Genomic DNA, 12,408 nt, shown 5'->3' with positions numbered 1-12,408 from the left:
TACATATGTCCAAGCCTTAACTGATTGCTATTCCATGCATATTATATTGAAGCATATCTTTATCTATTGCAGGTTACCCAAGATGATATCCGCAAGACATATGGTGGGACGTTGGGCAGTCGTGGCTACTACTCCAGCACTTTCAGCAGGTGAGTTCACATGACGTTACTCCCTGTGAGAAATTGCCAAGTAATCCAATTGGCTACATTTAGCTACCGACAAGACTGAAAAGGACGACTAAGAGTTTTTGTATTTGTTCCAAGCACCACGTTTGCTCCTACAACAGACGGGTTTCTTCATGGAGAGGTAATCATGTTAATTAGGGCAAAAAGACGAGTTGGTAAATGGTGTGAGTGGAGTCGGGTATTGGTGAGGTTGCTCAGATCTTGTTTAGAAATAGCGAGGGGAGAAACTACATCCCCCCCTCCCCCAAGACCTCATTGCATGTGCTGTTGTGTTGGCACTTGAGGGATTTGTGGCCTCAAGAGAAACAAAGTGGAGTGAGCTTGATGCAATAATATTTGGATTGATGGACTCGTGTTTTGTTTCGAGGTGGTATATTTTCTTCTGCTGTTTTTTTATTTTTGGATTTGTCTGAAGTAAATCGAGATTAAAGCAATGCATTGGAGAGAAGTGGGTAGAAGGTGGAACTAGATTGAGAGAAGACGAAGTTGAAGCGTGGATGTGTTAAGTGCATTTGGAGCTTGCAGGTGTTGAAAGGTATGAAGTTGAGACCAAACAGATTATTTGGGGTGGAGAGGTTGATGTGTAATTAAAAACTCATTCGGGTAATGTGTTAAAGCTAATGGAGTTTTGGATTGTATTCATAGGGGGATAAATGATAAATTGAAAGAGGTGTTAATACTGTGCAGGAATCTTGTAAGGCCTCAACTACAGCGTGGCCTGAAAGTCACTCTACCCCATCCAGTAAGGCATTCATTCTTAAACTCTTAAAATCCAGGATTTATTGTGCAGTTTTAGTCAAATAGAATAAGCTGTTATTCTCTCATTATAATAATAATAACAATCTCATTGTCATGGACATCAGGTTGAAGTCGAAAATTAATAATTTTGTGCCCATCTTTTAGGCATGGTTCCTTTTATGCTTGTCCTCGTGTTAACTGTAAGAGGGGCATATAACAAAAGCTTGCGGATATCTTCCAGTGATTAAAGCAGGGCTAAAACACTGCAATAATTAATCAGTCATTGTATCTGTTTCATGGAGTGCCTACTTTCCTTGAGATCATTAGCGAAAGGGGGGTACACGTATACCTGCCTGTATTTGACAAGTTCTGAGTGTTTTTGTAATTATTTTATGGTGTTGCTCACTGTATGCAACTTTCATGTGGAACTCTACATGCCATAGTTAGTCAGCAAAGCTAATCTCCTATCTTGTTCTACATTCTGTTCTGAGTAGAAATAATGTCGTTGTATCATGATAATAGTGGGGAAATCATGAAAGATTCCTGAGTAAGAAAATAACTGTAATTTAAAGGTAACTTCAAGATGCCTCATGTTACATGTTATCCAGTGTTGTTAAGCAGGCAAATGCATATGACTATTTATTTGGACAAATTATGACAGTTTAACTTTTAGAAACCATATGAATATGGTGACCAGACTCGGTGGTGTTAGCGTTGGAGCGTCTGCTCCAAGTTTGGGAGGTTTGTGGTTAAAACCCCAGCTAAGTCGTCCCAAAGACTTTAAAAATGGTACTTGCTGCTTCCTTGCTTTGACATGCCACATTTAAATAGTTAATAACATGAACAATCCCCATAAGTTGGCAACGATAGGGAGGAGGAAATTCCTCCTTCAGAAATGCCCTGCTGAGTGTGGTGAGAAAGGCACTGCCATGGCACCATTGTTGTGATGTCACGTGCCCAAAGCACCCCAGGAAATGACGGTACTGGGGCTGTGTTTGTCGTCTGTGTCTGTGTGGTCGTTCCACTGCAAGCCTCAGATCATGCTCAAAAAAACAATGGGGAATCTTGCCAGTAGGACGACAGACAAGACTTTACACGATATGCCTGCAGACAAGTTGGCTGGAGGTGCTGAGATGAACAAGATTGAGAGCACGGATTTTACTTATCACACTTGTAGAATTTAGACAAGCTTCCGGACATGTGAACAGAATTTGGATTGTCTGTTGATCTGCGGCTCATTTTTCCTCATTTTGTCACGAGGCGGCATCTCGCTTTATTTGTGCCTTTAACTTGTTGGGTTTGCTTCATGTTCTTGTTTATGGGACTTGTGCTCTGCCACTGTTAATGGCACTGATGGCTGAATGAATTCCAGGCCAAGGCCATTATTGGCTTTCAGTTTTTGATGTCTTAAAAATGATTGGGCTGGGGGGAAGGGCCCGAATTGCCGATGTCAGAATTTCAACAACTGATGATAATGTTAAAAGTTGTGCCGTTTTTCCTTCGATGTTGTTATCTCTTCCCACCCTCCCCCATGTGCGTGCAATAGAATACCGAGAAAAATTATGATCACTGAAATTAAGCTGTCTGATGAAAACATTTTGATTGTTGTATTGGAGTCATTCATTCATTCACTTATTACTAAGGAAATCAAAAGATTTCGTAAGTATATTGATGACTTCCGTTTCAGTTTGTTTGTTTGTTTGTTTGGAGGCACGATAACTCGAGAACGGAAGAAGCTACCAATGTCAAATTACACCACGTGATTCAGTAGGGTGATGGCAAGTGCTGATTAGATTTTGGTCGAAATCGGTCAAAGGTCAAGGTCACAGTGAGGTCAAATATTCGATTTTTGATAGTTTGGTACAGATAACTCGAACGGAAGAAGCTCCCAATGTCAAATTACACCACGTGATTCAGCAGGGTGGTGGCTAGCGCTGATTAGATTTTGGTCAAAATCGGTCAAAGGTCAAGGTCACAGTGAGGTCAAACATCCAAAACATTCGATTTTTGATGGTTTGGTGCAGAATCATCGTAGAAACTTCTGGTTTGCGTCGCTAACTTCTCGAGAGACAGCTTTTATTAGACAAGGTCAGAGGTCAAGTTGACGATTTCGTAAGTACCAGTCTATGACTGCTTGTTTGTTTGTTTGTAGGCACGATAACTCGAGAACGGAAGAAGCTACCATTGTCAAATTACACCACGTGATTCAGGAGGGTGATGGCTGGTGCTGATTTGATTTTGGTCAAAATCGGTCAAAGGTCAAGGTCACAGTGAGGTCAAATATCCAAAACATTCGATTTTTGATGGTTTGGTACAGAATCATCGTAGAAACTTCTGGTTTGCGTCGCTACCTTCTCGAGAGACAGCTTTTATTACACAAGGTCAGAGGTCAAGTTGACGATTTCGTAAGTACCAGTCAATGACTGCTTGTTTGTTTGTTTGTAGGCACGATAACTCAAACGGAAGGAGCTACCAATGTCAAATTACACCACGTGATTCAGGAGGGTGATGGCTAGTGCTTATTAGATTTTGGTCAAAATCGGTCAAAGGTCAAGGTCACAGTGAGGTCAAATATTCGATTTTTGATGGTTTGGTACAGATAACTCGAACGGAAAAAGCTACCAATGTCAAATTATACCACGTGATTCAGGAGGGTGCTGGCTTGCGCTGATTAGATTTTGGTCAAAATCGGTCACAGGTCAAGGCCACAGTGAGGTCAAACATCCAAAACATTCGATTTTTGATGGTTTGGTGCAGAATCATCGTAGAAACTTCTGGTTTGCGTCGCGACATTCTCGAGAGACAGCTTTTATTAGACAAGCTCAGAGGTCAAGTTGACGATTTCGTAAGTACCAGTCTATGACTGCTTGTTATCTTGCCAAAATGAAGTTTTTGCACGATATGTGAGTCAGCTTGTATGTTTTTTTTGTTGTTTGTCTGTAATCACGTATAAAAAATTCTGCAGAGCACAGTTATCATTGGAAATTTTTGTAGCTTCGCATATCAGAAGCCTATAGAGGTTCCTTTCAGCGCATAAAATTTTGAAGGTCAAGGGTCAAGGTCACTTTGTCGCAAATCAGTGGACTCGACGAAACCCTTATTTTTTGAGTAATTTTGATCGGAACGTCTTCAAACTTCATGGGAATATAGTTCATGGTCTGGCGCTCAGCTGATTAATTTTTGGTGGCGATTGGTCTTGACCTTCATGGTTAGCGCCAAAGGTCAAACATATTTGACCCCAAGGTCAAATTTTCAAGTTTTAGGAACCATATCGTGTAGTACCTCAAATTGAACACCTCGATGAGTGCTTTCGAGATATGTCAAGCTTGAGACATTATGACGTCATTTGGTGACGTTATGAGGCAAAAGCATATTTTTCATGGTTACTCTGTGGACCGATTCTCATCGGAATCTCTCGTCGGCAGATATTCCTCAAGGAGTCACTCCTGGTGGATAGCAGCTCTGTTCACTTCAGTGTGACCTTAAAGAAGTCACACGTGGTCACCTTTTGGCAAGATACGGGTCACCCTAAGGGTGACATTGGTTTTTTGTTTGTTTGTTTGTCGGCACGATAACTCGAGAACGGAAGAAGCTACCAATGTCAAATTGAACCACGTGATTCAGGAGGGTGATGGCTAGTGCTGATTAGATTTTGGTCAAAATCGGTCAAAGGTCAAGGTCACAGTGAGGTCAAACATAATTCCGTAAATTCATGTGGAGAAATGGAGATTTTTGCTTCGCTTGACGTTACGAGTTCCCTTCTCTAGAGACAGCTTTTATTAGACAAAGTCAGAGGTCAAGTTGACGATTTCGTAAGTACCAGTCTATGACTGCTTGTTTGTTTGTTTGTTTGTAGGCTCGAGAACGGAAGAAGCTACCAATGTCAAATTACACCACGTGATTCAGGAGGGTGATGGCTAGTGCTGATTAGATTTTGGTCAAAATCGGTCAAAGATCAAGGTCACAGTGAGGTCAAACATAATTCCATAAATTCATGTGGAGAAATGAAGATTTTTGCTTCGCTTGACATTACGAGTTCGTTTTAACTTCGATTTTAATTTTGTCTTCGGTTTTTGCGATCGCTTAGGACGCTTAAAACTCGGTTGTCGAAATTCTGGTAAAAATCTGATGTTTTGGAGACGTTTTAAGATTGTATAAAAAAATATTTCACTCGACGCGTCACGGGTCGTCACATGATGCAGTGCGCTTGAGCAGACGCGTCGTTGAGTCACGTTAAGGTATAATATAATTGCGTGGAGAAATGGAGATTTTTGCTTCCGTCGACTTTACGATTTTTGATGATTTAATACAGAGTCATCGTAGAAACTTCTGGTTTGCGTCGCTACTTTCTCAAGAGACAGCTTTTATTTGACAAGGTCAGAGGTCAAGTTGACGATTTCGTAAGTACCAGTCTATGACTGTTTGTTTGTTTGTAGGCACGATAACTCGAGAACAAAGAAGCTACCAATGTCAAATTACACCACGTGATTCAGGAGGGTGATGGCTAGTGCTGATTAGATTTTGGTCATAATCGGCCAAAGGACAAGGTCACAGTGAGGTCAAACATCCAAAAAATGATAACTAGAGAACGGAAGAAGCTACCAATGTCAAATTACACCAGGTGATTCAGGAGGGTGGTGGCTCGCGCTGATTAGATTTTGGTCAAAATCTGTCAAAGGTCAAGGTCACAGTGAGGTCAAACATCCAAAACTTTCGATTTTTGATGGTTTGGTGCAGAATGATCGTAGAAACTTCTGGTTTGCATCGCTACCTTCTCGAGAGACAGCTTTTATTAGACAAGGTCAGAGGTCAAGTTGACGATTTTGTAAGTTACTGTCTATGACTGCTTGTTTGTTTGTTTGTTTGTTTGTTTGTTTGTTTGTAGGCACGATAACTTGAGAACGGAAGGAGCTACCAATGTCAAATTACACCACGTGATTCAGGAGGGTGATGGCTCGTGCTGATTAGATTTTGGTCAAAATAGATCAAAGGTCAAGGTCACAGTGAGGTCAAACATCCAAAATATTCGATTTTTGATGGTTTGGTACAGAATCACTGCAGAAACTTCTGGTTTGCGTCGCTACCTTCTCGAGAGACAGCTTTTATTAGACAAGGTCAGAGGTCAAGTTGACGATTTTGTAAGTTACTGTCTATGACTGCTTGTTTGTTTGTTTGTTTGTTTGTAGGCACGATAACTCGAGAACGGAAGGAGCTACCAATGTCAAATTACACCACGTGATTCAGGAGGGTGATGGCTCGTGCTGATAAGATTTTAGTCAAAATCGATCAAAGGTCAAGGTCACAGTGAGGTCAAACATCCAAAATATTCGATTTTTGATGGTTTGGTACAGAATCACTGCAGAAACTTCTGGTTTGCGTCGCTACCTTCTCTGGAGACAGCTTTTATTAGACAAGGTCAGAGGTCAAGTTGACGATTTCGTAAGTACCAGTCTATGACTGCTCGTTTGTTTGTTTGTAGGCACAACAACTCGAGAACGGAAGAAGCTACCAATGTCAAATTCCACCACGTGATTCAGGGGGGGGGGGGGGTGATGGCTAGCACTGATTAGATTTTGGTCAAAATCGGTCAAAGATCAAGGTCACAGTTAGGTCAAACATAATTCCGTAAATTAATGTGGAGAAATGGAGTATTTTTGCTTCGCTCGACGTTACGAGTTCGTTTTACCTTCGATTTTAATTTTGTCTTCAGTTTTTGCGATCACTTAGGACGCTTAAAACTCGGTTGTCGAAATTCTGGTAAAAAAAATCGGATGTTTTGGAGAAGTTTTAAGATTGTATAAAAAATATTTCACTCAACGCGTCACGGGTCATCCCATGATGCCGTGCGCTCGAGCAGACGCGTCGTTGAGTCACGTATGGTTTTGCGTGTGCGCGCTGACGGTGTTTTCGATAAAGAGGGTGTTTAAAAGTCATTTTTTATCCCAATAAAGGTTATCGTCGCATGCCTGACTCGCTAAGCCATCGGATTATGTTAAGATTGTTGGTGGATGGCCGAATATTATGGTTTTGTGACTGATAAAATAATTGCGTGGAGAAATGGAGATTTTTGCTTCGGTTGACGTTACGATTTTTGATGGTTTGGTACAGAATCATTGTAGAAACTTCTGGTTTGCATCGCTACCTTCTCTGGAGACAGCTTTTCTTAGATAAGGTCAGAGGTCAAGTTGACGATTTCGTAAGTACCAGTCTATGACTGCTTGTTTATTTGTTTATTTTGTTTGCACCTCCATTGATCCTTGTCAAGCCCGATGTTGGCTGAGCGGTTAAGGTGGCTTCGGACCTTAGGGTCCCAAGTTCGAGCCCCTGTCAACCGTTGAATTAACACCAGGTGGGGTTGACTCAGCCTGTCATCCTTTTGAGGTCGGCAAAATGAATACCAGTGTACTGCGGGTAATAACCATTCAGGGTAACCAGCGTCGGAGTGGTGACCCATCCAGGACTGCACTCCTTGCCAATGAAACTGCCTCAGCAGCCCTATGTGCCTTTTTGGCACGAAAGGAATAGTATTATTATTATGATTGATCCTTGTCATTGCCTCCAGTGCTTTGATTTCTCTTCCTCTTGCTTGCACGAAAACTTTTGTCTTCACTTGCAATGCATTATAATCGAGTCACAAACAAGTTTCAGACGCGTGTGCATTTGTTTGTTTTTCTTTTGCAGTTCGACTAATGCCTACATGTTAATATACAGACAAATTGACCCGCACAGGAATTCCAGTGAGTACACCGCAAGTTTTTTTTTTTGTTTGTCTATATATATATATATATATATATATATATATATATATTTATATATATACACACACTGTATAGTGTATATACATTGTTCTGTAAAACTGCATTCCTCCGAGGTAATGGTTTTCAACATAGAGCGATCCCAAGGTAGTTATTTCAATAGTACGTGTTTAGTTTTCCCTTTCCATATGTCTAGTGGATAAATGGGAAAGGTGCATTGCGTAGGGCTATTTAGTTCAGTCTTCAATCTTTGCACTTCTTCCACTCCTTTGCCCCACTTTGTCTCTCTCACACGAAACATGCACGCAAACCAATCGGAACCAAGCGAGCAGCACAGCGAATGCCGCATATGCATCTGCACGCCAATTTACAACTGCCGTCTCACCTCAGACCTTCATTCTGCTCACCACGACGCTACCACACTCATCACAAGCACTCCACACGTCTCCCCAAAAATACCCACAACAACTTGCGTTCACATCTTCATTTCAAACGCCACTGTTGGTGACAAACCTCTCCCTCTCCGCCGGAACGCCACCATTACAAGCAACTTCTATCACTTCGCCACAATGCCACATTACAATCTCTTAACTACAAAATGTCACAACCCACTCACACCTCTCTACATCTGCCGAAACTGCCACTTATTCATCGAACACTCACCACAACCTCAAAGCACGCTAAAGGAACGAGAGTCGGATTGTTTTGGGGCACAACTCAAAGCGTGACCATGTGCTAGAGTTAGTTCAATGACGTACAGGTAGTGCTGTGATTTCCCTAAAATACCATGTTTGAATGGAGACCAACGCACGTTTGGGGCCAGAGAGCACTTCCAAAAACCATGGCCCCATGTTGATCTTGGAGTTCCGATGCACAGCCTGGACGAGGAGCGACTGAAGCCATTTTTTCGGTTTTGGGGCCTGGTGGGACGTGGCCACAGTGCGGGACAACCACGATGGACCAATATGGAAGCTGGAAATGACCAACCGCCCCATTTGATCCAATTCTGAGCTCCTCCCTCTTCCGGGGCTCATAAAAGGAGTGAAGTCAGCTCAGTTTTGTCAGAACTCGCCAGACTCGCCGGCAGACTTCAAGAGAACTCGCCAGACTTGCCGGGAGACTTCAAGAGAACTCGCCAGGGGACAGACTCGCCTGGAGACTTCAAGAGAACTCGCCAGGGGACAGACTCGCCTGGAGACTTCAAGAGAACTCGCCAGGGGACAGACTCGCCTGGAGACTTCAAGAGAACTCGCCAGGGGACAGACTCGCTGGGAGACTTCAAGAGAACTCGCCAGGGGACAGACTCGCTAGAAGACTGTGGCTGACTTCAGACCTTGCCGGGGAAGCAGGCGGCGCAAAGACTGTAAGCTTTAGCACTGAGTGAGTGGTGCCTCGAGTCAGCGCGGTCAAGCGCTGAATCGGAACGAGTGATGCACTGGGGCTCCTTTCAGTTTATTGACGCTCAGTTCGGCTGCATCGAGCAAACAGCATTGACACGTACAGATTCTCACACTGCTCTGATCGTGTGTTTTCTCTTAAGCATCTTCCTCTACCATCTATCTCTCTTCTACTGTGGACGCACAAGAGCAAGCGGCACAGGCAAGCCCTGACCAACCGTTCTTTTCAGAGCGAACCCAACGTTCTCTGCAGAGTGAACCACTGACTCGCACCTCACATCTTCCTCTTGCACCACGCTGCACCCCATGCTGGATTACACCCGCACCTCACACTCCCACACCATAGACACCCTCAGTATTTCTCCCTCCTTCCCCTTTCTGAAGCGCTTTGGTTTGCGCAAGTCCGCCGACTGCGCCAAGTATTGAGAAGTCGCTAATCCTCAACTGCTTCTCGTCTCTCCTGGGTTATCTTTAATTTTCCGTGCGTGCGTGAGATAGGGTGAGAGAGATGGCGAGATGGCGCCTGATGTCGCATAAGCATCTTTGGGCTAATCCTGCACTGTCTTCTCTTGTGAATATTGTACATGTCTTTTGCCACACCCCGCAAATTCCTTGATTTCCCCTGTTGTACATTTGCAATAAATCCCATACTGTGCACATAACTTTCCTCGCTTTTGTTAAATAAATGTGCCTGTTAGAAATGCACCCAACTCGTTTTTGTCTTTTCCTCCATTGGTCCAGCGTGGTTCACACTTTAGCCGAGCTGGGACGTTATTCCCCAAAATGTGCTTCATAGCCGGTGCGTACTTGGCAGCTCCGCTCGGCTGCACTTGTCAAGCAAGTTAAGCAAGTACGCATCGAGGGCGTGATTCTCTTAGAAGGCGATCACGTGGTCTTAGTTAAATGGTTGTCAGACGGAGGACACTGGGTCACGTGGTCAAGTTATTGGTGTTTGCGGTCGATTGGTGACCTCCAGTGACATTAAGTTATTTGAGTGTGACAGCCTGCGATTCCCGGTGAGTCTGGAGAGGAGCCAGGGACAGTCCCTCCCTCGTGGTTCCCCTGCGACCCAGAGTCTGCAACTATTTTTAAATGGATGTTGTTTGTACTAATTCAAAAAAAAATTCGAACGTAACCATTAATTCCCCTCTCCCTCACTGCAGAGTTTATGGACATCCTCGAATTTACCTCCCACATCCAGCGGCTTGTACTGCGTGAGAAGGAGCGTGAAGAAGATGAGAGACGTCAGCGTGAGATCGAGAAGAATACTTGCAAGGTGCTTACCACCAGGCAGTGCAGGTGTACCATTGTCAGGATGACTGCCACTGATGATTTATAACAATTCTCATCAATTCTGAATTGATGTTAGGTATCACGTATTGGATGCTCTTCACTGAGCCTTCAACTATGCATGGGTTTTCCTTTTTGTGTCATGAGCAAGGCATGACGACTTTTGTTACTACCTTGTGCACTGAGTTATGCTATTATTTCCACCTCTGAGTTTTTCTAGAATTTTGATCAGCGTGTGACAACATATTTTGAGATGATGGCCATCTGTCACACGCTGACCAATATTTTTTTTCCCCAGAATACAATGAAGACCAGTTTAATTCCTTTTATAGTTAAATAGAATAAGATATTATTCTCTCATTTTAATGATGAAAATCTCATTATATGGAGATGAGGTTGGAGTCAAAAATTACAAAATTTGTGGCCTGTCTTTTAGGCCTGGTTCCTTTCTGCTTGTCCTTCTATCAACTGTAAGAGCTGCATATAACAAAAGCTCGTGCCCATTTTCCAGTCATTAAAGCACGGCTAAGAAAATTGTGCTGAATGGCATTGCAAATACGTAATCGCAATAGCAAAAAGGAACGTTTCCCGCAGGCGTCACTGCCGGGTTTGTACACGTTTTGTTTTAAGCTTGTGTTATTTTACAGATCTATCGGAAATCTCCAAGTCTGTTGGCCTGTGACATGCACACAAATGACCTTTTCACCTTCACTTGCACTTGTGTTTTTGTTTGCACTCGATGAATGTTTATTCTGTACAGTATTTCACTGTTTGTACATTGCGACCCCTCTCGTACAAATGCTTTATTAAGGAGAATTGGCCGGAAATCATAGGGCCTTGTGGGAATGTAGTTTCATTCAAATTGAACAAAAATAAATAAAAAAAACTTCCATCACATGCAGGACAGCCTGGTGTTGGCTTAGCTGTGAAGGTGTTTGATTTAAGATCTTCGGGTCTTGAGTTCCAGCCTCTGTTCTGCCCGTAAATTAACTCCAGGTGGGTTGACTGTCTCTCATCCTTGCGAGGTCGAAAAAATGAGTACCAACTTCCTGGTAACGGGGCATTGCATCAGTGGCACCGCTGTGCTCCCAGAAAATGATGTTGCCAAGCAGCCGTTGGCTGCATACGAATAAATAAGTAAAACATATAGGACATTAGCATAAACATCAGTGTACTTTAATATGAATTGCAAGGATATTCGTTGACAATAGACAAATACATATGGGAGTTTGGATTTCAGATTGGGGCTTCTGAACATGAGCCAGCAGCTTGGATTGGAACCAGGGATTTCCTGAAACATAAAATTGGAGAGTCTTTCATCACTTTGATGTTTCAAATACTATATATATATATAATCTTTTTCTAACCACTGACTGACTATGAAAGATTGGTATCTTCCGGGGTGACGTAAAAAGCTGAAATTTTGCATGCCAATGGACATCGAAGGCGGTACACCGGAAATACATCACAGAATCGTCAACCAACATCCATAAATGAGAATATATATAAAAAATGAAAAAAAAAACATGCAAGTGAGTGACCCGAAACAATGGGGAAGCACGGTAGTTTTGTGGGTCGATGGACATCGAAGCCGATACACCAGGAAAAAATCACAGAACCGTCGGACAGCATCCGTAAATGAAGATATAAATAAATGAAAAATCAAATGAATGTGAGCGACCCAAGACAATGGGAAAGCAAGGTTCGTATGCTTACACGTGTAAGCCCTACATATATAAATTGTACGTAATAATGAACCGTTCTTCCCCATTGTCTTGGGTCGCTCACCTGCAGTGAGCACAAGGCTGTGATTATTTTTGGATATTTTCATTTCAGACATTTTCCGATGGTTCTGTCTTTAAAAAAAAAAAAAATTCCCAGTGAATCGGCTTTAATGTCCGTCAGCACGCAAAATTTCAGCTTTCTACATCACCCGGAAGGTACTCATTAATATCAGTCAGTGAGTGGTTAGAATGAGCTTTATATATATTTGATGTATATTGTTACGGTTTGAGGTTTGCCACAAGGGGAAGCACTCGAGTT

General features: G+C 42.7%; 1 protein-coding gene across 5 annotated transcripts in view; it reads left to right on the top strand.

Annotated features, from left to right (window-relative positions):
- USP47 (ubiquitin specific peptidase 47) overlaps positions 1 to 12,408 on the top strand; it is a 148,706-nt gene that overhangs the window by 59,907 nt on the left and 76,391 nt on the right. For all 5 annotated transcript variants that reach the window (XM_085882495.1, XM_085882493.1, XM_085882492.1 and 2 more), the window contains 3 exons: positions 73 to 149; positions 7,605 to 7,660; positions 10,239 to 10,351. In XM_085882495.1, coding sequence (XP_085738621.1) covers positions 73 to 149; positions 7,605 to 7,660; positions 10,239 to 10,351 — 246 coding nt within the window. The remainder of the gene's footprint in view (positions 1 to 72; positions 150 to 7,604; positions 7,661 to 10,238; positions 10,352 to 12,408) is intronic.

Source organism: Eptatretus burgeri, chromosome 5 (assembly GCF_056783735.1).
Source record: "Eptatretus burgeri isolate ZD-2024b chromosome 5, Ebu_testis_v1, whole genome shotgun sequence".
In the NCBI taxonomy this organism is placed as follows: domain Eukaryota; kingdom Metazoa; phylum Chordata; class Myxini; order Myxiniformes; family Myxinidae; genus Eptatretus; species Eptatretus burgeri.
This window is presented reverse-complemented; position numbering and strand designations above follow the sequence as displayed.